Here is a 22331-nt window from a genome sequence, read left to right as displayed (position 1 = left end):
CGGGAACCCCTGCTGAAGCCTCACACGCCGGCTCTGTGGGAGCTCCACGCAGGGGTCATGGCATATATTCCTTTCCAGCTGAGCACAGAACAGCAGAGAGGTTGGGGTGGCCCCCGAAGCTCCCTCAGGAACCCCCAGATCAGCTGATGAGCACATGCTACTGGGTTGCTGCTGAGCTGATCCCTGGTTTCCCCCATACCAGCCAGAGCGGCTGTTGATCTGAATGGCCTTGCATGCCCTTCAGCTGAGTTGTGGGCTTCTGAGAAGCTGGGGGATGCCAGGAGCTTTTCCCGTTATCCCCAAAGGCAGAGCAGGGTGGGTAGCCACGTTGCTCTCCCTGAGCTTAACCACTGGTTGCTCCTTCTACCTCAGCTTGAGCTCTGATTGCATGGACTAGCTGGGATTCACCCCATGTGAAGATGTGGTCCCTCTGAGCGGTGCTGGTCAAGTAGGGGGCTGCACAGATAATACCCTCCGTCTTGGACACTCAGTGGGGAGCCCAAGCTGAGCTGCTGGCAGGCAGCCCACTCACTGCCCACAGCTGTCTGGACAATGCGACTGAGGGTTAGCCTCCAGGGAAGCTGGTGAGATGCTGCTTGGCTTCCTTACAAGCTTCTCCAAGGGTGCCCCTGCCCACCTCCATGCTGAGCCCTGGACCTGATGAGGGTACTGGGTAACGGAGTTACCTGCCTTGTGTACCCTAGCAGAGGCACTCACCCAGGAGGTGGAAACTGAACAGTCTTGCAGTTCAGCATCTTCTGGAAAGATAAGTGCATATGAGAAACCAGAGTCCTCATCCTTGGGTCCATACCTGTTACCATCTGCTGTCTTTCAGAGAAGGCCATGATCTGAGAGAGGCTCCCTTGTACACACTTCTGCATGTTCCTATCACCCCAGAGCCCGGAAAGTAAAGAAGATGTCCCCTTTTACTCACCACACCAAAGACCAGCATGGATTGAAGCAGGTAGGACTGTGTTTCTCTGTAGCCACTTCTGTGGTGTGCGGCCTTCAGAGTTCTCCTCTCAGAATGTTCTTGCAAACCGCTCCCGAAAAAGTAAATTGCTGTTAGTGACGTCACTGGGACTGGATTGAAAATCTGATTGATTAAATATATATGTGTGTGTGTGTTTGCGTGTGTATATATTTAGATGCACACACGCATAGTGGTTCAGTGAGGTCAGGTGGTGAGTATAATTGGCCTCCAGAAATTGTGGCCAAGCAACAAAAATGGCTACAAGAAATATTTGCCCACACAGAACTTCCCCTTTTAATGTCATAGTTTGTTTTGTCTTTCTTTCAAAATTAAACTGTTGAGAAGCAAAAGTCTGCGGAATACCACATTTGGGGTTTGTTTGGCCAAAAATGTTTATCCGTTATTTATTAGCACCAAATGAAAAAATACTGATTTATCACACATCTGTGCAAGGGTCCTCTAAGCAGAGTAATTACAAGAATTATTATCTAGCAGTCAATCCAGGCTTGGAAGGAGAACTAGGCCTTTGTATCGGCTACCACAAAATTATTGTCTTAAAGCATTTCTGAAGCACTCTGCAGGGCTCCAAATGCCTTATCATTTTACTTCACAGAACCCTGGGATGGAGGTTAAATTGAAGGTTTCCCTCAATTCATTCAGAGTTAGTCCTACTATGAGATAAAGTGAGGCAGCCAGCTCAAAGGAAAGATGTAAGCAAGCCTTAAGTAATCCTAAATTCACTCTAATGCAGATGGGATCCTGAGAAAAAGCTTGGCATCAGTATGGATGGCTTGAAGCATGGATGGCTTGATTGGCCCAGTTCTGCAGCTACAGTGAAAAAGGTAAACAATGTAGTGGCCATAATTAAGAGGAGAACTGGGAAAAAATACCGTCAGCATCACAATGCCTTATCTAAATTTCTGGCACGACCATACTTGGGAGAGTGTCTACAGTCCTCATCACTGCACCTAAAGCATATTGTAGCTTTCAAAAAGCTTCAGAAAACTAGAACATCTTCCCTATTTATTTATTAAATTTATATCCCACTGTTCTTCAATCACAGAACTCAAGGTAGCTACAGACAGTTCAGAGGTGGTGACCTCTCCAATCACCGACTGAACAAGGACTCCTTTATCTTCAGCCTGGTGGTCACTACATATTCCTTTGCTATGAGGAAAGCTTGAAATATTTGGAGCATTGTAGCTTAGACTAAAAGTTAATAAGAGAAGGTATTATCGAGGTGTACAAAATTAATGATACATGGGGTGGAGAAAGCAGATAGGGAGAGACAGCAGATTGTTGTTGGTCGCGAAGTTGTGTCCGACCCATCTCGACCCCATGGACAACATTCCTCCAGGCCTTCCTGTCCTCCACCATCTCCCAGAGTCCACCCAAGCTCACACCAACTGCTTCAGTGACTCCATCTAGCCACCTCATCTTCTGCCATCCCCTTCTTCTTTTGCTATCTATTGTTCCCAGCATTAGACTCTTCTTCAGGGAGTCCTTCTTTCTCATTAGGTGGCCAAAGTATTTGACTTTCATCTTCAGTATCTGGCCTTCTAAAGAGCAGTCAGGGTTGATCTCCTCTAGGACTGACCGGTTGGATCGCCTTGTGGTCCAAGGGACTCACAGGAGTGACCTCCAACACCACAATTCAAAGGCCTCAATCCTTCAGGGCTCAGCCTTCCTTATGGTCCAGCTTTCATAGCCATACATTGCAACTGGGAAAACCATAGCCTTGACTATACGCACTTTTGTTGGCAGGGTGATGTCTCTGCTTTTTAGTATGCTGTCTAGATTTGCCATGGCTCTCCTCCCCAGGAGCAAGCATCTTTTAATTTCTTGGCTGCAGTCCCTGTCTGTGGTGATCTTGGAGCCCAGGAAAATAAAATCTGTCACTACCTCCATTTCTTCCCCATCTATTTGCCAGGAAGTGAGAGGACCGGATGCCATGATCTTAGTTTTCTTAATGTTGAGTTTCAAGCCAACTTTTGTGCTCTCCTCCTTCACCCGCATCAAGAGGCTGAGATAGCAGATAGCTCTTATAATTTTTGAACCAAGAGTCATCCCATGAAGTTGAATGGTGGGCAATCCAGAATAGACAAAAGGAAGTCATTGAATATGTAGCTAAACTATGGCGTTTGCTATCACAGCATAGAGTGATGGCCACAGCTTGTTAGACTTTAAAAGGGTATCATACAAATCCATGGAAGAGAAGACAATCCATGGCCACTAGTAATTGTTTAAAGCTCCCAGAGAGCTTTGGCTATGGGGTGGTTTAGAAATGAAATAAAAAAATATATAAAAAGACAACAATGGTGGTTATATATTATCCTTCTTTACCAGTTACTAGGGAATATGAGCAGGAGGAATCTTTGCACCCATGTCCAGTCTGTGAGTTTCCTATCAGCAACTGGTTGACCAGTTTACAAAGAGAGTGCTAGATTAGAAAAGTATTTTGATTCAATGCAGGATTACTCTTATTTCCTTGTATACCTGTCAGATTCTTGTGCCCCAAATGTCCTACAGAGATAGATGCTTGGAAGAGCATCCCCAACTAAATAGGGAACAGCCCAGGGGAAACTACAGTTTTGAGCATTGGGGTGGCACCTTAAAAGATGCCGAGGCATGAGGGGACGGCAAATGAAAGTTTTAAATAAATAAACATAATAAATAAATAAAAGTGAAGACATTTTGCTATTCCTTCTAGACAGTAGTTAAAAAGGTCACTTTAGTAGTGAGTAACTTAGTTCAACAGAGTCCCTCCTGGTTAACTGATTTCATATTATGTTTCAGGGCAGGTTCAATTCAATTGAAATTGATTTCAAGATGGATGACGTCCATGGCTTCATTACTTTCTGATTTGTTTGCTGACAACAACATGGCCAAGAAATAGCGACCATCAGCATCTATAAGTCATCCAGAGAGCAGATGTATCCTGTTTATACAAGCCAGTGTGGCCAGTGGCGTATTTTCATTCTGAGCCAAAGGCAAGTGCTGTTAGTCAGATGGAGAAGGGCAGATGCTCTCATGAGGGGCTGGCACAGAATCTCATTTCCTTATGTGCTCCAACTCAGCTTAAGGTGTCAAACCGCACTTGTTGGGTGAAACCCATGTGAGCCCCCAGCTGCAGTATTCTTTCCTTCTTTTTCTTTCTTCAGTCCTCAGTTTGCTGAGGAAAGTGAAATTTGTTTCTAATAATTGTATGCAGTCACCCTGCCATGTGAATTAAAGAGATGGACAAACACCCTTTGCCTGCGTGGACAACTGAGATGCGGTTTATTTTGTGGAGCAGAAGAGGTCCCTATCGGTTCTTGTAGGGTGTATGAGAGGAGCACGGAGACACATTCATGTCCTTCACTTGATGGGGAATTGTTTCTAAAAGTCCCTCAATTTCCAGCTAAACTTGTATGAAACACTGTATGGTCTGTAGCTCATGGGGCCATGAATGTCACTTTTGAGCATCGCCCTCTCTCCCAGTGTATGGCACATACTGTGCTCTCTGTGGGATCTGTTGCTCTTGGACCTGCCATGTGGGGCAGCACCAGCAACCTTGCCTACCCCTTCCCTTTGCAACAACCCCAGTGAGCGCCACCCTGTTATCAACGGGTAACCGAAGCCACCAGCTTATCTGAGAGGAAGTTTGGACTAGGGACATTCAGACATTGAAAAATCCACTTGCAGGTTTTCAGGTGCCTTTTGATCCATTGTCTGCTCATTGACAGAAATGAAACATAGAAACAGAGCGAGTCAGAAGGGGTCTACCTGGCCATCTACTCTGACCCCCAGCTCCAACCGGCTCCGCTCACGACATGCCCACCGTGTGCACGTCCAGCCTGTCCTTGAACACCCGCACTGATGGGGCCTCAACCACCTCCCGGGGAAGCCCATTCCACACCCTCGGGGTCCTGACTGTCAGGAAGTGCTTCCTGGCATCTAAATTGAACCTTGGCTCCCTGAGCTTTGCTCCGCTGAAGCGCGTGCTGCCTTCCTCTGCAGGGGAGAACAGGTCTCTCCCCATCTCCATGTGACATCCCCTCACATACCTGAGTGTCGCCAACATATCCCCTCTGAGTCTCCTCTTCTCCAGGCTGAAGAGATCCAGTTCCCTCAGTCTCGCCTCATACCCCATCCCCTGCAAACCAGCCACCAACCTTGCGGGCCAATGCTGCACTGACTCTAACCTGGCTATATCCTTGTGATTGTGCAACTGGATGTTGCACAATCATATTCACACACCTTTCTGCGAATGCTCACTCCGAAAAATATGCACATCCCCCGTGCATATTTTCATACTTTAGCCTTAGTGGGAAATGTGCATTTTTGGATAAGGTTTTTCATATTTTTCTATGACTGAATCTGTGTAAAATTACAGACAACAACAACAGCCTGGTTTGCAAGTCTATGGAATCTATGCAGCAAGGGGAAAACCAGTTCGCTATCTACAAAACCATTTGGTTGGATTGTTAGAAACTCAAACTCATTTGTGTCCATTGTGCTATTCTTCGGCATGTCTAGCTGAGATTTCTAAACCAGAATGCTGGCCTGATCTCCACACTGAGATTAAAAACCTCTGATATGTGCTACATAAGGATGACTGTGCACTTGCATCTTGTTAAGTGAAAAAGCACCACATGCTTGTCATACTCATACAGTTGTGTAGTCATAGTGTAATATAATTATAATCTCAGAGGTTTGGCCCTTTAGTGGTAAAAGACTTCTGAGTTGAGTTGTTTAGCACTGAATACGCGAGTCACTGTAAAGAGAGCAATCTATGGTGAAGAGTCAAAAAGTCTGTCTTCCCCTATAAATTGGAATCCATTCATAACTTACAAATGAAGTGGTGGATGTGGTTTACCTGGATTTCAGCAAGGCCTTTGGCAAAGTGCCCCATGATATCCTGGTTGAGAAATTGAGGAGTTTGGGGACTGATGCACTGTCCGATGGATTGGGCATGACTGATGGACCGAAAGCAGAGGATTACTATTACTGGGGATAACAAGATGGCATTCAGTGCAGATAAGTGCAAGGTCTTGTACTTGGGGCATAGGAATGGGCACCACAAATACAGATTAGGGAACACGTGGCTAGAGAGCAGCACTTGTGAAAAGGATCTTGGGGTGCTGGGTGACTGCAGGCTAAACATGAGCCAGCAGAGTGACGCAGTGGCCAAGAGGGTGAACGCCACCCTTGGATGCATAGCCAGAAGCATGGTATTACTGCCACTCTATATGACTCTGGTGTGCCTGCAGCTGGAGTATTATGTTCTTTTCTGGGCCCCTCATTACAAGAGGGATATAGCAAAGTTGGAATCAGTGCAGTGAAGGGCCACTAGGATGGTGGCTGTTTTGCAGGGTAAGCCATATGAGGAAAGACTGAGGGAGCTGGGTCTTTTCATCCTTGAGAGGGGGAGACTCAGAGGGGACCTATTAGTGATGTACAGATATGTGAGGGGATGCCACGCAGATGTGGGAAACAACCTTTTTTCCTCTGCAATGGAGGGCAGGACACATTCCAGTGGAGTAAAGCTCAGGGAACCAAGATTTAGGGTGGATGCCAGGAAGTACTTCCTGGCAGTTAGGGCCCCAAGGGTATGGAATGGGCAAACACGAGAGGTGGTTGAAGCACCAACGGTGAGGGAGTTTCAGGATAGGCAGGACATGCACATGGTAGGCATGTCATAAGCAGAGCTGACTGGAGGTGAGGGTCAGACTAGATGGCCCGGGAGGACCCTTCTGACTCACTCAGTTTCTATGTTTCTATGTAACTGCAGGAAACAGGTAATAGTAAAAAAATAACTTTATTGCAATAATGTACAATATCAGCAAAGAAGACACACACCATCTGAACATGTTGTGTGGACTTCTCTATCTATTATTCTTGGAGTTAAATTGCACGATCTTTTAAAATACTTTATGCTATGCAGACAACAATTGTTGACAAATACATATGGTTTGATCAAATGTTCCCCACAACTGGAATATTAACAATGACATTCTACGCATTCTCATTTAGATAAAAGTCCCAATGAGTTCAGTGTGGCTTATTCTCAGGTAAGTGTGGGTAGGAGAGAATGTGTGCAAACGAATGAGAAAAAGCAAAACAGCTTTCTTTTCAAATGCAGCATCTTCAAATGGATCATTCTTCCTTGCGAAAAGGAGACGGACAAAAATTAGCATTCTTGATTATATTGCAGAAGAATGAAAAAATTATGGGTGTGTCCTTTAGGCAGCGTATTGTCTGTTGTTAGAAGATTCTTGGCTTTGCTATTTCACCTGGAATTGGGAAAGAAACAAAATTAGTACTGGAATGGAGGAAAAAATGCCTTACAACTCCTCAGTCCTTCTCAATCTGTTGTCCAGTTCACTGCCTCCAGATACGCAGGAATACTCTCTTCCAACAGTCTGGAAAGCGCTTAACAGCCTTCCACCCTAACTGGAACTGACCTCTATCCAGTCTATGTTATTTACAATTAGAACAGCACAGGATATATACAAGATGACTGAAGTAAAATACCATACAGAGCCAAATCAACTCATGCATGCCTTCATTGTTTAATCTGCATCTTTGAAAAGTACCCCATTGTTTACTTATCTTTAATTCACATATTACATATATATTCCACATTTTCCCCCTCTGATAAGAAAGCCAAGGCAGCTTATATGACTTCCCTTCTCTCCATTTTATCCTGACAACAACCCTGTGAGGTACATTAGGTTGAGGGTTTGTGATTGGCCCAAGTCATGCAATGAGTTTCATGGCTAGGTGGAGGAACTAGAACCGGCTCTCCCAAGTCTCAGTTCAACACTGTAACCACTATACTCCATTGCCTTTAAATGCAGATTATAAATATAATGATTTGTAAAATGCTTCTTCTGGGACCTTGGTGTGGTGCACCCCATGAAGACAATCAGCATTCCCTATGGAGTGTCTTTGCTCCTTTATGCTCTCTTGGTCCTCATTTTACAAAGAACGATCCAAGAAATTTCACTTCCATTCCTTCCTCCCTCTTTCATTGATCTTACCTTGAAGACGGTCACAGTGGCACTGTAGAAAAGGCTCACAAGGAAGAGGATGATAAAAGTAGAAAGGATCGATGAGACATTTTGGAATTCTTCATCATCGTCAAGGTACATGAGCCCATCTAGGGAAACTTTGGACAATACATGATCAGCATCTTCTGTAGTGCAAAAATAAGATGACTTCTTAGTGTAGTCAGGAAGTAAGGCAAGAAAAGTAACACAGGAGAAATGAGGACAGTGAGAATAATGGGGAGGAAGAGGAAGGGGGAAAGGATCACTTGAGCACCAGTGTTTTCACTTAGGCACCAACCAAGTGTAGGTGATGCCAAGTCATGTGCAAAGTTGGACAGAGACAAGGTAAAGAGGAGATGCTTTAAGGAAGCCTTGGAATGGTGGCAAACCGAGGTATCCCTTTGCATTGTCTCAGAGAAGAAGCAAAAACACACTGTCCACTTGAAACATGGTGGGGGCATGATACAGAAATTATTTCTATGGGAATGACGTTGGGTGCATTGAAAGATGAAGTGGTTAGTGAGTCAGTGTGTCCACCTTCAATGATGCTGCCCTTATGGCGGAGTGGAGGCCTATATTGGATCTGTAGCCGAGCTCATTTTGATGAAGCCAGAAATCTGTAGGAGTTTTGCATGGCACAGCCTTGCTTGCTTGCTCCAGCAACATGCGCCTCCTGACTTCATCAGGGTCCTCCTGATTCTGTTGGTTCTATGAACCCCTTCGAAGGATTGAATAGGCTCCTCGCAAACTTGCCTTTTACCCTGTAGAACCGTCATTTATTAAATTCTGTAATCTTTGAAGCGCTGGGGATACAATAGTGATGTAAATGAGGACTGAGGAAAAGAGGAGATGTCTCATCTTTGGGATGTGCTTGGGTGGGGATTTCTTTCATGTGATACTCATTGGGTTTTTCCTGGGAACTTAGTTTCTCTAGTGTGAATGCTTCTCTCTTTCTGAGGCTGAGAGCTCAGGGTCCCACAAAGAGCCCTATCCTAACATTTAAAAAATATTGTTAGCTTTAGGTTGGTTAGGATGAGATGGTGTCTTTCCCAAAACCACAAATGGGAATTCATTTGGTGCAATAGAATTGAATGCATGATCAACTGTACGTAAAGATGTCCCTCTACCCATTCCGTCAAACTGTTGTGTGTTGTGCATGTCCACATGGGCATCTGTTTGTTCATATCACCCTTTTTTGTGGATTTCCCCCGTCCCTGCATGATATCCCTGCTGACTTATACAATCAGGTTAAACATAGGTAATCTGAAATTGGTTGACAGCAAGGAGAGAGTGGATATAGTGCCTACAGGACAGACTATTCCAGGTAGTTTAAGCACATGAATCATAATTCAAGAGAAGCAAAAACTTGCTCTAAAATTGCTAACTAGACTCAAGTGTGAAGTAAATTGAGAATAAGTAGAACCCATTCACTGAATTGTCCCAATATGGGATTAGCTTCCAGCTCAACAGCAGTGGGTGTGAAAATAATTTATGAAATATTCAGAGTTCCTAAATTAAGCTATGGGATGAGGGTAATGGGGGATTCTAGCCCAAGTCTGTTGCTTTGCTCTGTGTTCCATGGCTTGCTGTCGCTGGGAAGGAATGGGAATGTTAGGGAAGGAAAAGGACAACATTTGCAGGGGTGACACCAGGTACTGAAAAGGTCTGGGGCTCACAGGATGAAAAATGCATGCATTTGCACATGCCTGTGTACGTATGGCCAATGAAATGATGGCCATGTGGAGAGGAGGCATGCTCGCTTTTAGAAGGCCCCTCTCAAAGGCCCAGGCATGTTCATAAGGATGGTTCCTGGAGGTAAACACTAGACTGCGTTTAACAAACTGCTCTGCATTTGCTCAGAGATTCATTTTTGGTGATTTGTACTTGGGAGCAATAAAGAACATTTTGCAAGGAAAAATGGCTGCTCGAAGGAGGAATCTCAGCTTGCTGCACTGTCCTAGCCTCTTTCCCCTCTGCCCTGTTCCATGTGTGAGTCCTGGGCTTTTTCTCTAAAATATGGTACAGTTGCCACCCTATGGTTATGTTTATGGGGGGGGGGACCTAGATAAACATCTCTCAGAGATGCTTCTGGAATCAGATATTCATTCTCAAGACAAAGAATCAGAGAAGCAGTACTTTGGGGTTGCTTCCATCTTTCCTGCCCTTCTGTGAGTAACCGATGCTCTGTATAAAGGATGGAAGAAGATCTGACCTGGCCAGCGAGAGTAAGGGTTGGAGGGATGTGTCTGCGTATGAATAGTTTCGATGAAGGGGTAGTTTTGAATGTTAACAAAAGCAAACTTCACACTATTGCTTTGTAGTAATGAGTGAGGTGATGGTTTATGTTGATGAAGCTCTAGACGCATTCTCCATCAAAAGTGATGGTCAAAATGATTTCTCTTTATTGAAACATGGTGAGTGTCTCAATTCCTTTCTTAAAATTGGGTTACTCAGACTCTTTGTTGCTGGAGAAGCACCTCAGTGACTGCAAAGAAATCTCAAAATCACCCAGAAAGACCACTTTGGATCTTATTGAAAGTACTGTTGGGAGTTGGAAGATCTTGATATTTATATGTGCCTACATTGCTGGTATTGCCAATATTTCCTTTACCTTGTTAAAGAAAATCAAGAAAAGAACCTGCCCTGAGATAAACCTATATGTTAGCTAGAACGTTGCACAGTGTGCATGATATAAAAAGCCTTCAATACATATTTCTTTGTGAATCTGCATTGGAAGCTCTCTGTGCTCAATAACTTGCATTTCAAATTTTGAATGTTTTTCAGATTCTCACAAAAATCTATCTTGAAGTCTTCTTTGCCATGTAGAAAAGCTCCACAGACGGTTCCTTGTGAACACTCAGTAATGAGACACCTCCTTGGTGATACAAGATTTTAAAAAGAGGTGCACTGGCCCTTCCACGAACGCAATTCCTGCATTCTTATACTGGTTTCCTTAACTTCTTAAGACACTATGGGAACTTTGATTGGAGAATATCCTCAGATTAGTCTAAATCGCACAATGGTACTGGAACTGTACCAGCCATGAGAACACATGGAAGTAGATGCATCACTGGCTTTCTGAAACAACCCAGATGTAGGGGCAGAATGTTTTAGGACAAGGATTATTGTGGTATCTGCATACAAGGATTTGAGCTAGGAAAGAAAGTACTAGAAGAAAAAGCTATGAGAGAAAAGACTAAGGAAGGGGAAAAGGAGTTCTGCCCTTAAAGTAAGCCTAAAAAGAGTTTTAGATCGATAGAAAAAGAAAAGGGAAAGGATGCAATGAGAAAGTCAGTACTTGCACTGCAAATGCTGTCTCATCAGCTTCGGCCATCTCATGATTTTAGTATTCTTTGCAAATCCCAGTTAATGGGTTGACAAGATGCTTTGGGGACAATTTCCAAAGCAGTTTATTTCCTGTGGCATTCAAATGGGAATTGGCTAATTTTAACCCTCACATCAACAGTGAGCCAGATTTGTTTTGACAAAGAGACTTTATTGTGAACACGTCGGTTTCTTCGAAAAGATGTGCCCAGTTAAGGCTTTGGTATTTAAGACACTTGGACGTCCCCCTTCACCCCCAAGTTTCCACAGAAGAATCAACAAGAGAGCAAGAGGAGACAATGAGAGGATCAGGTGCAAGTGGAGGCAGAGGGGGTGGAGAATGGTTAGTAGCAAGAGCTGTCAGTATCATTGAGTACTAAGGTAACGTTGACAACGGATGGTTTACCCGTTTTCTTGTCTACAGTCTTCTGGGTTGTGTTGAAGGGCAGTGCCTCATGCCCCACCATGCAGGTGAATGTGTCGCCGGAGGACCATTGCTGTTCGTTGACCGTCAGCATACTGTAGAGGAAGAACTGTGAATTTGAGCCAGACTGCGGTATAGGTTCACTGATGTAGTATTCTGTAGCGTTCACAAGCTGACCATTGTGGAGCCATTGCAAGAAAATGTCACTGGGGCAGAAATTTTTTACCAAGCAAGTGAGGGTGACTGTTTCCTTCAGTTCTTGTTCTTCTGCTGCAGGGGGCAAGATGTAGACAGCCGGACGGGAGAGGGAGCAAGCTGCATAGTAAAAATACAAAGAAGAGTATATCAGATTTTGAAAATGAAGCTCAAATACTTTGGACGTCTAATGAGAAGGAAGGACTCACTGGAGAAGAGCCCAATGCTGGGAACAATAGATGGCAAAAGAAGAAGGGGCCGGCAGAGAATGAGGTGGCTGGATGGAGTCACTGAAGCAGTTGGTGTGAGCTTAAGTGGACTCCAGGGGATGGTGGAGGACAGGAAGGCCTGGAGGAATGTTGTCCATGGGGTCGCGATGTGTCAGATGCGACTTCACAACTAACATCAACAATATCAAATTTGCATTTCTTGGAATTTTTAACATAGTTGCTTTGTTTCATGAGCACTTAAAGGTGTTTGAGAGAAAGACAGAGAGAGAGAGAGAGAGAGAGAGAGAGAGAGCAAGTGAGTAAGTTCTTTATAAAGTCTTCCTCATTCAACATTGGTGGAAAAATTAGACTTTCATGCTGGGAAATGGGATGGGGGGCTTCATTTCATAGCATGATCTATGAAACCAAATTTAGCAACTGTTTCTGATGACTCAACAGAGTCCCAGTGAATTCTGTGTTGCCTGTGCTTAATAAAAGGTGGATTGAATGAGGACTAAGATGAGCCTGCAAAAGAGAGGCTGAAAGAGAGCTATTCAGTGGTGACAATCAGTGTGCTTGCTTTGGGTACAGGATAGGAAGCTGGTGTTCAAATTCCTGGAAGCTCAGTTGCTGGCCTTCACCAGATACCACTTTCTTGGCTTGGTGGGCTCAAGAAATAACAATGGAACATGTTCCAAAGATATTATCAACATATTAAGTAGGAACGAAAGGGGTGCTATTCAGAGGTACATTGGACTGATCTTGAAAGCGTTACTAGTAATATATATATGTGTACATATACGCTCATACATATGCACACAAGTCTCTCTGATTGTTACCATATGGCTATATATTGGTTGTTTTGTGTTTGTGTTTTCCCTCTTTTTTCTCTATATACGTTCTACTCTTGTATTCTCGGCAGTTTCACTGATGTTTGGTTTTGTCGGGGGATTGCAGACATCAGGTGGAAAGTATAAATATCAAATAAGGGAAATGAGTCAGGTGGAAAAAGAGGTACTGTTGGACCCACATGACCTGCTTGTGGACTTTCCACTGGTGTCTGCTTGATTTAATTCAGAAAGATACTTCTCCTGTTTGCTGGTATTCATTAGGATATCATAATTGGAGCCCATTTGTTCTAACAAAGGTGAAAACAAGAATTTCATTGGATGTTCTGAAAGCATTTTTGGTTCCACCCCCACTTTCCACCAAAAACTTTTGATTCAGGCAGAATTAAATATCCTAGAGCCTTCCTCTGCTGAAACAAGGGAAGTGATGCTTCAGTCTTTCATGAGATTATGTTAATAGGTACTTACTAGTAGACTTTTGCAGTGTTTTTTCCTTGGGTACAGGAAGTACTCCTGGCCAATCCACTTTGCAAGTGAATATTTCTTCGCTGTTCCATTCAGTTGCACACACGGTGGCTGTAGCTTCAATGTACTGCAATCCATTTTCCTGATCCATGGGCTGCCCCAGTTTAGTGTCCAGTGGTTTTTTGTTAGGTCCTTGAGTCCAGCTGACATCCAGAGTTGACAAGTCCGTGCCAGGGTGTATGTTGGAGATTTTGCAAGTCAGCTTGGCTGAGTTGTTTATGAAAATATCAGCAAAGGATGGTCGGATGGTTTCCACATCAACTTTAGGGTCATTTTCACTGCAAGCTGAAGGGTAACAAGAATCATGCTGATTTACACAATAAATCAGAAAATCCTGTTAGCATATTTTATTTATTTATTTATTTAAAAATTTCTATGCCGCCCCATTCGCCAAAGCCTCGGGGCAGCTTACAAAACATCAGTTAAAATATAAAACACTAAAAATATAAAACACATTAACATTATAAAATAAGTTGCCCTGGCCGAAGTAAGCAAATAATATTAGCAATTAAAATGACGTTTGAATAAAAAGGTCTTCGCCTGGCACTGAAAAACAAATAACGACGGCACCAGGCGGACCTCTCTGGGGAGCGCATTCCATAGATTGGGCGCCACCGCTGAGAAAGCCCTCGTCCGAGTACCTACCCTCCTAATTTCCTTCACGGAGGGTTCCCGGAGAAGGGCCTTTCCCGCAGATCTCACGGGCGTGCGTGCATATATGGACGTAAGCGCTCCTTCAGGTAGCCAGGACCCAAGCCGTTTAGGGCTTTATAGGTCATCACCAACACCTTGAACTGGGCCCGGACTTCAATGGGAAGCCAGTGAAGCTGACGGAGGACTGGAGTCATGTGAACATAATGCCCAGTCCCCGTCAGCAACCTGGCAGCTCTATTTTGAACCAGTTGAAGTATCCGGACCGTCTTCAAGGGTAGCCCCACGTAGAGCGCGTTACAGAAGTAACAGAAAGCATATTAATTTTTTTTCTGCATTCTTAAAAACCTCTTTTCTGTGGCAATCTTTACTTCCAAGATCAACTACAAATCTGCTTTTGGGGAAACAAAGTAGGGATGTAGTTTCATTTTTAATGTTTGGATTACATTTTTCAAGAATCATATTTTTTATCTGTATGCATGAAATTTGCCGATCAAACTGGCATGAATTGGGTTTACCTGTCATTTGTCCAAATATATTTTGCAGGGGTATATATGTGGAATCATATATAAAACCAGACACATCCCTGGTTGGCATGAGAGCAAAGCTGAGACTCATGTATTTTGGTCACATTATGCAATCAAGCTCATTAGAAAAAGATCTAATGCTTGGAATGCTCGGTAGCAAGAGAAAACCAGGTCGCCAAAGAGCAAGGTGGTTAGACTCCGTCTAAGAGGATGTGGGCCAGAACATAGTTCAGCTGAAAGAGCTGGCACAGGATCAAAAAGTGCCACAAGATTTGGCCCATAGGATCACTTATAGTTGGACACGACTGAACAGCTGAACAACAGCAATATGTGGAATCATACCTAGGAAAGTGGAAGGAATCTCATAGGGGATTTTTATGATTTGGCTCAGCAGATTCCAGTCTGCCAGCCCTGCACTGGCCCTGACTTGGTATGGATAGAAATGGGGCACCTTGCAGACAAGCCATGGTTTTTGAATACTAAAAAAGTGCTGTAGGGAAATTTGTGCAAAATCAGTCAGTTTGCACCAATTGATACCAAAAAAGTATGTGATCTTTGCAAATCTGTGCAAATCATGTTATGTTCACATGTTTTTCTGGTGCTAAGTTAAACCAACTAGCCAATTTAATGCAAAACATTTTAGTTCCATGAGCTTTTCAGGAGCTGATATACACAAAACATGGAAAATACCGTAATTTGCACAAACTGTCACAGAATTTTTTAGCATTAAAAAACTGCAAAGTCCAGCCTGTCTTAGAGAAAGAGGTCCATGCCTCCCTTGACTCCCCCCCCCACTTCCAAATATTCAATGTGTCAAACTTAAATGATCTGCATTTTCCAGTTCCAACATATCTGCAATTATACTTCTATCCCATTCATTTACATCAAAAGATTGAAATTCAAAGAAACTAGTTGGAGCCACAGCAAGGTATTCAATAATCTGTAATTTCCTAAAAAATTCAAGATTTGAATTTCTGAATGCTCAAAATTTGCTTCTTTCTTTGATGGATTTTTTAAAAAAAAAAAGACTAAAACACTCAATATACTATGAATGGAAGAGCTAAAGTATCGAATGGCCTATTTTTACTTAGCAAATCTTCTGAGAGGTGCATTTTGGGTCCACTGAATGATAAACAGGGAGAATGGCTCCTCTAATTTGGAGGCACTCCTGGTTGTCTGATATATTGATGGAACATTTTAACTTACTGCCACAAAGAAGCTCCTTGTTGATGTCCTTTTTTAGGGTCAGTGTCTCACTGGACACCTGGCAGGAGAAGCGGGTTGAACTTTCCCAGTCCCTCTTAGTGATCTGTAGCTCACTCATGAGCCTCTGGCCACAGCAGCCACCTCTTGTACTGATCGGAGAGCCAAACACTTCTCCATCCCTGAGCCACTGGATTGTAGCATCCTTGTCATCCACGTTATCAGCGTTGCAGGTAAGCGTGGCATTTGGGGGGGAACCAGCAAATTCTTCAATGAGTGGTGCAGCAATAATCATCAGTGGATCAATTCCTGGTAAAGGAGGGAAAATGGCAAAAAGGAATAAAAATTTATTGTAGCTGAATCCATCATCCTAAATGGCAACAAATAAATGTAGTAATGGAAGTTAAATTGATAAGGGTGTATCTGCAAGTTAGGTCTAGTTAGGAAACCATGTTGATCAGACTTAGAAGATTATCTTACAATAGTTTATGACCTGGTTTTTGTGATCAGTGCAGCACGGCTGTGGGGACTTGGGTGTCTGTTCCAGCCCTGGAGGCAGCTTGTCATGTCATCTGAACGTGAGTACCATGACTTACTGGAAGGGACAAAAACCATGGGTTTTTGTAGGGTTACTGGGGGCTTGTTTACCCCTCCAACAAGCTATACCATCTTGGTTTGGATGACACAGTAATTCATGGTAACCCTTCACCATGCCGTGGGAACAGGGAGGAATACGGCCTGAGGGAGAGGACACTGATATTGAAATGGGAAGTGTCTACAATGCAGAACCTCTGCCCCCTGAAATGGCAGACCAGGTCACTTGCTGTCATCATCAGAGGAAAGCCCAGTCAGGGGCGCAAAGGGAGGAGCAGAGCTGTGCCTGCTTTTACCGGGTCCCACTTCCGGGTGAGATGCAGATGGGTTCATAAAGGGAGCTTTGAGAAATGAAAGGTAGAAAGGCTGCAACATTCTACTCTGTGTATGCTCAGAAGTGCAAATGTAACAATAAAAATCATTAGCAAAGAAAAGCTGGTGAGACTCATATAGTTTGAAGGGAAAAGTTCAGCTCTTGACATTGAATCGAACAAAGCAAATGCATAAACTTACTTGGACGAATGACCTGTATTGTTTCATTGTGATTATAGTGGACAGCGGTGCAATAAAAATGACTGTACTTGTTCCAATCAGTGACGGGGACAATAACCTGGGAGCTTGTTGTAAAAGTTCCATCGGGCTGGGCCAAGGAAGGGAAATCCTCTGACAAGTTTGCATCAATGATTTGGTTGCTTTTCCTCCATGAGAAACTGACTGGATCAGGCTTGAAACCTTGGGCCAAACAGCCGATGGTGATATTTCCAGAGTCTGGGAGGCAGTTGGATGGAATCAGAGGGAAAATACTAGGGAAACGTTGAGGATCTGAGAGAGAAGAAAAACAGAAGGATAAAAAGAGATTTAAGTGTTAAGCTGAATTTCTACAACTGAAAGAAAGTGAATCGTTGCTTAACGGACAAAGAAAGACAAGATTATTGGGTTTTCAAATGTGTATGCTTTTCCTGAGACTGTAGATTGGGGTGTGCAATGAAAATTGTGTAGAGGGCTTGATGGCACTCCTAGAAGCTTCTGAGAGTGAAATGACCGAATCATGGAATTACAGAATAATATTGATGGAAGGAGCCAACAGGCCTTCAAGCCCAACCACCTGCTCAATGCAGGATTGCAAATTAAACCATCCCTCTTAGCTGACTGTCCAGCAGCATCATGAATGCCTCTCGTATGGGAGAGCCCAAAACTTCCCCAGGTCATGAGTCCTATCATCCTATTGCTCTAACAGCAGGAAGGAAGTTCTTCCTGAAGTTCAGCTGGAATCTTTCTTCCTGTAACTTGAGCCTGTTATTTTGTGCCCTGCACTGTGGGATGATCGAGAAGTGATCCTTTCCTTCCTCTTTGTGACAGCCTTTCACGTACTCGTAGAGTGCTATCCTATCTCCCCTCAGTCTCCTGCTTTCAAGGCTAAATATGCCCAATTCTTTCCATCTCTCCTCATAGAGCTTTGTTTCCAGTCCCCAGATGATCCTTGTTTTCCTCCTCTGAACCCTTTCCAGCCTGATCTTCCTACAACCCCCTGGCAGGTGCACAGGATGGTGATTGCTCCAGCATGCCTGGTGGGAATGGGCTTCTTTGCCCATTGGAGAAGGTCTGCTTCACAGTGAAGTTGCTTTTCTTACCTTGTGCTTTCCTCACACAAGGAAGACAAAGCGACACTTGCTTGATTGGCATGAAAAGGAGCTCCTACAAGTGTCTGACTGCTTACCCAATCCTCTTATATGTAGCTAGAGATACCAAGAGGCCAGTTGGGTGTCTTGATTCCTAGTGTGACATTATTCATAGAGTTCGTGGTCCAGTCTTCTGTTCCACATTGGCCAACCAGGGAGCCAAGGGAAGCCCACAAGGGCAAGCCTGGAATAGCTACCTCCCCCTCAATAGGCACTCAGAGACAGCTTCCAGTGCTGGAGGAGATATAAAGCTATCATTATCATCAGACTAGATCACCTTATGTTCCATGATTGGTCCATCTTACAAGGTTGGAGTGTGATTGTTCAGGTCATGCATTTGAAGTGCTTTGGACACATAGGAAGAGGGCTGCCTAGGCCAGTGGGAATGCATAGGACCCTTTAGAAATGGTTGGATTCCAACTCCCATCAGTACCAGGCAACATGGCCAATGGTCAGGGCTGCTGGAGGTTGTATCCATCATTCTTTGGAGGATCAGAGCTTCTCCACACCTGAAATCTCTTTCCCTCTCCCCATCACCTCAGTCTACCTTAGAAGGTTGGAGTGTGCTTGTTCCGGCAATGTATGTGAGGCCAAATTCAAATAGCAACCAAATATTTACAACCTACCAGTCACGAGGGCACAGTCCTTAGGCCAAAAAGAGTGCTTTTATAGGCTTCCTGTAGCTGGAAGATTTACACAGCAGAGTTTGTTATACAAAACATAGCAGCTATTATGTCCTGTGCAACAATTATGGAATCTTATCCATGTCACTCTAAGTAGCTACCATCTACATACGTATCATCTAATGTATGGTATTCTCACCCAGCTGGCGTCCACAGACACAAGAACATTGTCCTCTGGGAATTTTTGACATATCCTAAAAAATTTTTTTTTCCTCTGAAAGAATGGAAGGCTTGAAAGTCCTTGCAGAGGAAAAAGTCCAGTAAATTCAGACAAGCGTTTCTCTTGCTCATGCTTGATGATCAGAAGATGGAAACAATGGAAACATCTGGGTGTCTGAATTGCTTTAATATCCAATCTATCAAACAGTCTCAATTGATTAATGTTTAATAATTCATAATTCAGATTTTTCATAAATAATTATTTTAATACTGATCTGGCTAACATGTAAAGCAGTAGCAGTAAGAGCTAAGAAGTTGGAACCACATTTTTTTTCAGAATTAATCAGCAGCTTTTGGGGAACTAAGTTGATCTGCTCTGCTATGTGATGTTCATTGAAAAATCCAATTTTAAAAAGACAGCCCTATGAGTAGAGTATAATATTGGCCTTAGGCCCAATCCTGCGAGCATACAAGCAACAATGTATGTGTAGCACTTGGAGCATGGAGAAAAAGTGTTAGCTAAGCTAAGGGAAGTAGGGATTGTGTACCTGTGGTCCTCCAGATGTTGTTGGACTCCAGCTCCCATCATTCCTGAGTATTGGCTCTGCAGTCTAGGGCTGATGGGACTGGAGTCCAACAAGATCTGGAGGATTGAAGATTCTCCATGTGTAATGTTGGGCATTCTATTGGTGTGCTGAAAAATTTGTGTGAGTTTGTACTCTAGCAAAATGAGCATCCTCTTTGATGCATATTGTAACATGGTGGGTGTGTTTGAGAGTGTAGGGGAAGCCAAGAGCAATGCTGCAGGAGGCCAGAATCGCTCACTAGTCTTGAATCCTAATAGGATCACCCGGACAGAATGGTCTAAGTGAAGATAGCAGACTAAGAGGCATCCAGTAATAGTCACAACAGCAGAAGACAATGCATATCTCTAAAAGCCACACAAGCATCAATCCAGACTTCAACAAAAATACAAACTTCATCAACAGATGCTGTCAGTAAACTATCCTTTTTGAAGCCAAGAAATACTTCAGATGCATCTGTATTTTCCAGCCAAGGAACATGGACAAAAGCCCCCAAACCCTGTTAAACCATCAAAAGGGTATTCACTGATAGGTGTAAGGCCACCATATTATTTTCCTCTCTGACATTTCTGAAACCAGTGAACAAAAACACAAAACAGACCCCTCACAGTGGAACACCAATTGAAGCCATGGGATCACAAGAGCCCCATAAGCCTCAAAAACCTGAGACTTGTGGTTGTTCTTGAACCGTGTAGTTATAGTCAAGCACTGGATGGGTTGTATATTTCACTAGGGCTGTTGGATATGAGAAGATTAAGTTAAGAGGCTGAGATGTGGGTGAAGCAGAACCCAGTTCCTTCGTGTGGAACCCAGGGTGTGCAGAAAGCAAGAGTGAGTCGGGGTTGACACCTCCAAAACTAACCTGCTAAAAAGCTGGAAGGATGTGTAGTTGTTCCGCACCCCAGATTTTCACATTTCTGAGCTGAGCACACAGCTTCAGAAAGGATCATGGCAGTCTCATTTCCCTGAGGATCTGAGCTGGGCTCTCCTAAAGCCTGGGCTTCAGTTAAGAATATTCTACACTTTCTTGCAGAACTGAAGGCTTCCATGAGGAAAACAAGTGGCTGCATCCAAAACCTTCCCAAGCTGCTTCTTAGCTGGAGGAGCTAATCTGCATGTCCCCCCTTTCCTGAACCTAATGCACAGTTGAGTGAAACACAGCTCTATCATTGAGCATTTGGCTTTTGGGGAGGCAGGGCTGGAAACCCTACTTCTTCCCCTCCCAAGTAAGCCGGGATGTGTGTGTCCCAGCTGAGTGCTTGTCTGCAAAAAAATCCAAGGAAAAACCTGGCAGATTTATACCTTACCAGGTTGCTCAGCAGACCTTTCCCAGTGTGTAAGGGATTGGGGATTTCAGCTTGGACTCACCTGACATTCAGGGGAAAAGTTCTGTGACCTCTTCTGACTGTCCAAAAGTTAGCATATGCCCCAACAGAAATCAAGGCTAGAGAGCATGGGAACAGCATCCTCATGTGTGTTGGGTTTAATTGAGGGGAATGGACACATCCCAGCCAAACGTTGGGCTTCTACCTCTGGGATGCATGGTGTGGAGGAAGAAAAGTTAGCTACAGTTGCTGCTGAAGAAAGAGCTTGTATGCTCTCTGGTAAATGGATGAGCTTTAGGTGGAATCGGGAGCCCCGTTGAGCTCACTGACTTTCCAGGAGTTGGGGAGCATCACCCGGAGCCCCGTTGTGGGCCAAGCTGTAGCTGTGATTGATCTGAATGGCTCTGCATGCCTCACAGCTGAGCTGTGGGCTTCTGTGAAGTTTTGGGGATGGAAGGAGTTTTCCCAGCCTCCCTGAAGGAATGACAAGGTGGGAAGGTAACTTGCTGTACCTGAGCTGAGTACAGGGCTCCAGAGAGATGCCGGTGGCTCCTGCTGCCTAAGCTGTAGCTGCAACTGACCTGAAGAGCTGCCATGCACCCCAGCCCAGTGAGGGGCTCCGGGCAAGTTTGGGAGACAGCAAAAGCTGCTCCCACCGTCCCAAAACCAGAGCTCAGCAGAGGGCCATCCAGCGGCTTTCCTCAGGGGTGTATGGGGGCCCCGACTCTCCAGCAGCCAGAGCAACGCAGCTCTGCTTGTCAAGTGCTCGATTTCCAGGATGCCGGGAACCCCTGCTGAAGCCTCACACGCCGGCTCTGTGGGAGCTCCAGGCAGGGGTCATGGCATATATTCCTTTCCAGCTGAGCACAGAACAGCAGAGAGGTCGGGGTGGCCCCCGAAGCTCCCTCAGGAACCCCCAGATCAGCTGATGAGCACATGCTACTGGGTTGCTGCTGAGCTGATCCCTGGTTTCCCCCATACCAGCCAGAGCGGCTGTTGATCTGAATGGCCTTGCATGCCCTTCAGCTGAGTTGTGGGCTTCTGAGAAGCTGGGGGATGCCAGGAGCTTTTCCCAGCAGAGCAGGGTGGGTAGCTATGTTGCTCTCCCTGAGCTTAACTGCTGGTTGCTCCTTCTACCTCAGCTTGAGCTCTGATTGCATGGACTAGCTGGGATTCACCCCATGTGAAGATGTGGTCCCTCTGAGCGGTGCTGGTCAAGTAGGGGGCTGCACAGATAATACCCTCCGTCTTGGACATTCAGTGGGGAGCCCAAGCTGAGCTGCTGGCAGGCAGCCCACTCACTGCCCACAGCTGTCTGGACAATGCGACTGAGGGTTAGCCTCCAGGGAAGCTGGTGAGATGCTGCTTGGCTTCCTTACAAGCTTCTCCAAGGG

At 44.5% G+C, this 22331-nt stretch overlaps 1 protein-coding gene across 1 annotated transcript in view; it reads right to left on the bottom strand.

The window, feature by feature from the left end:
* Nucleotides 1–22331, bottom strand: part of LOC123020129 — a 130768-nt gene that overhangs the window by 9321 nt on the left and 99116 nt on the right. Inside the window, exons 18-22 of the mRNA XM_044423552.1 lie at nt 20003–20111; nt 17021–17329; nt 15917–16222; nt 13476–13817; nt 11678–12070 (exon numbers count right to left, since the gene is read on the bottom strand). Coding sequence (XP_044279487.1) covers nt 11678–12070; nt 13476–13817; nt 15917–16222; nt 17021–17329; nt 20003–20111 — 1459 coding nt within the window. The remainder of the gene's footprint in view (nt 1–11677; nt 12071–13475; nt 13818–15916; nt 16223–17020; nt 17330–20002; nt 20112–22331) is intronic.

This window comes from Varanus komodoensis, unplaced genomic scaffold, assembly GCF_004798865.1.
Source record: "Varanus komodoensis strain SLA01 unplaced genomic scaffold, ASM479886v1 scaffold140, whole genome shotgun sequence".
NCBI lineage: Eukaryota > Metazoa > Chordata > Lepidosauria > Squamata > Varanidae > Varanus > Varanus komodoensis.
The sequence above is the reverse complement of the archived record's forward strand: the minus strand, read 5'-3'. Positions and strand labels throughout refer to the sequence as shown.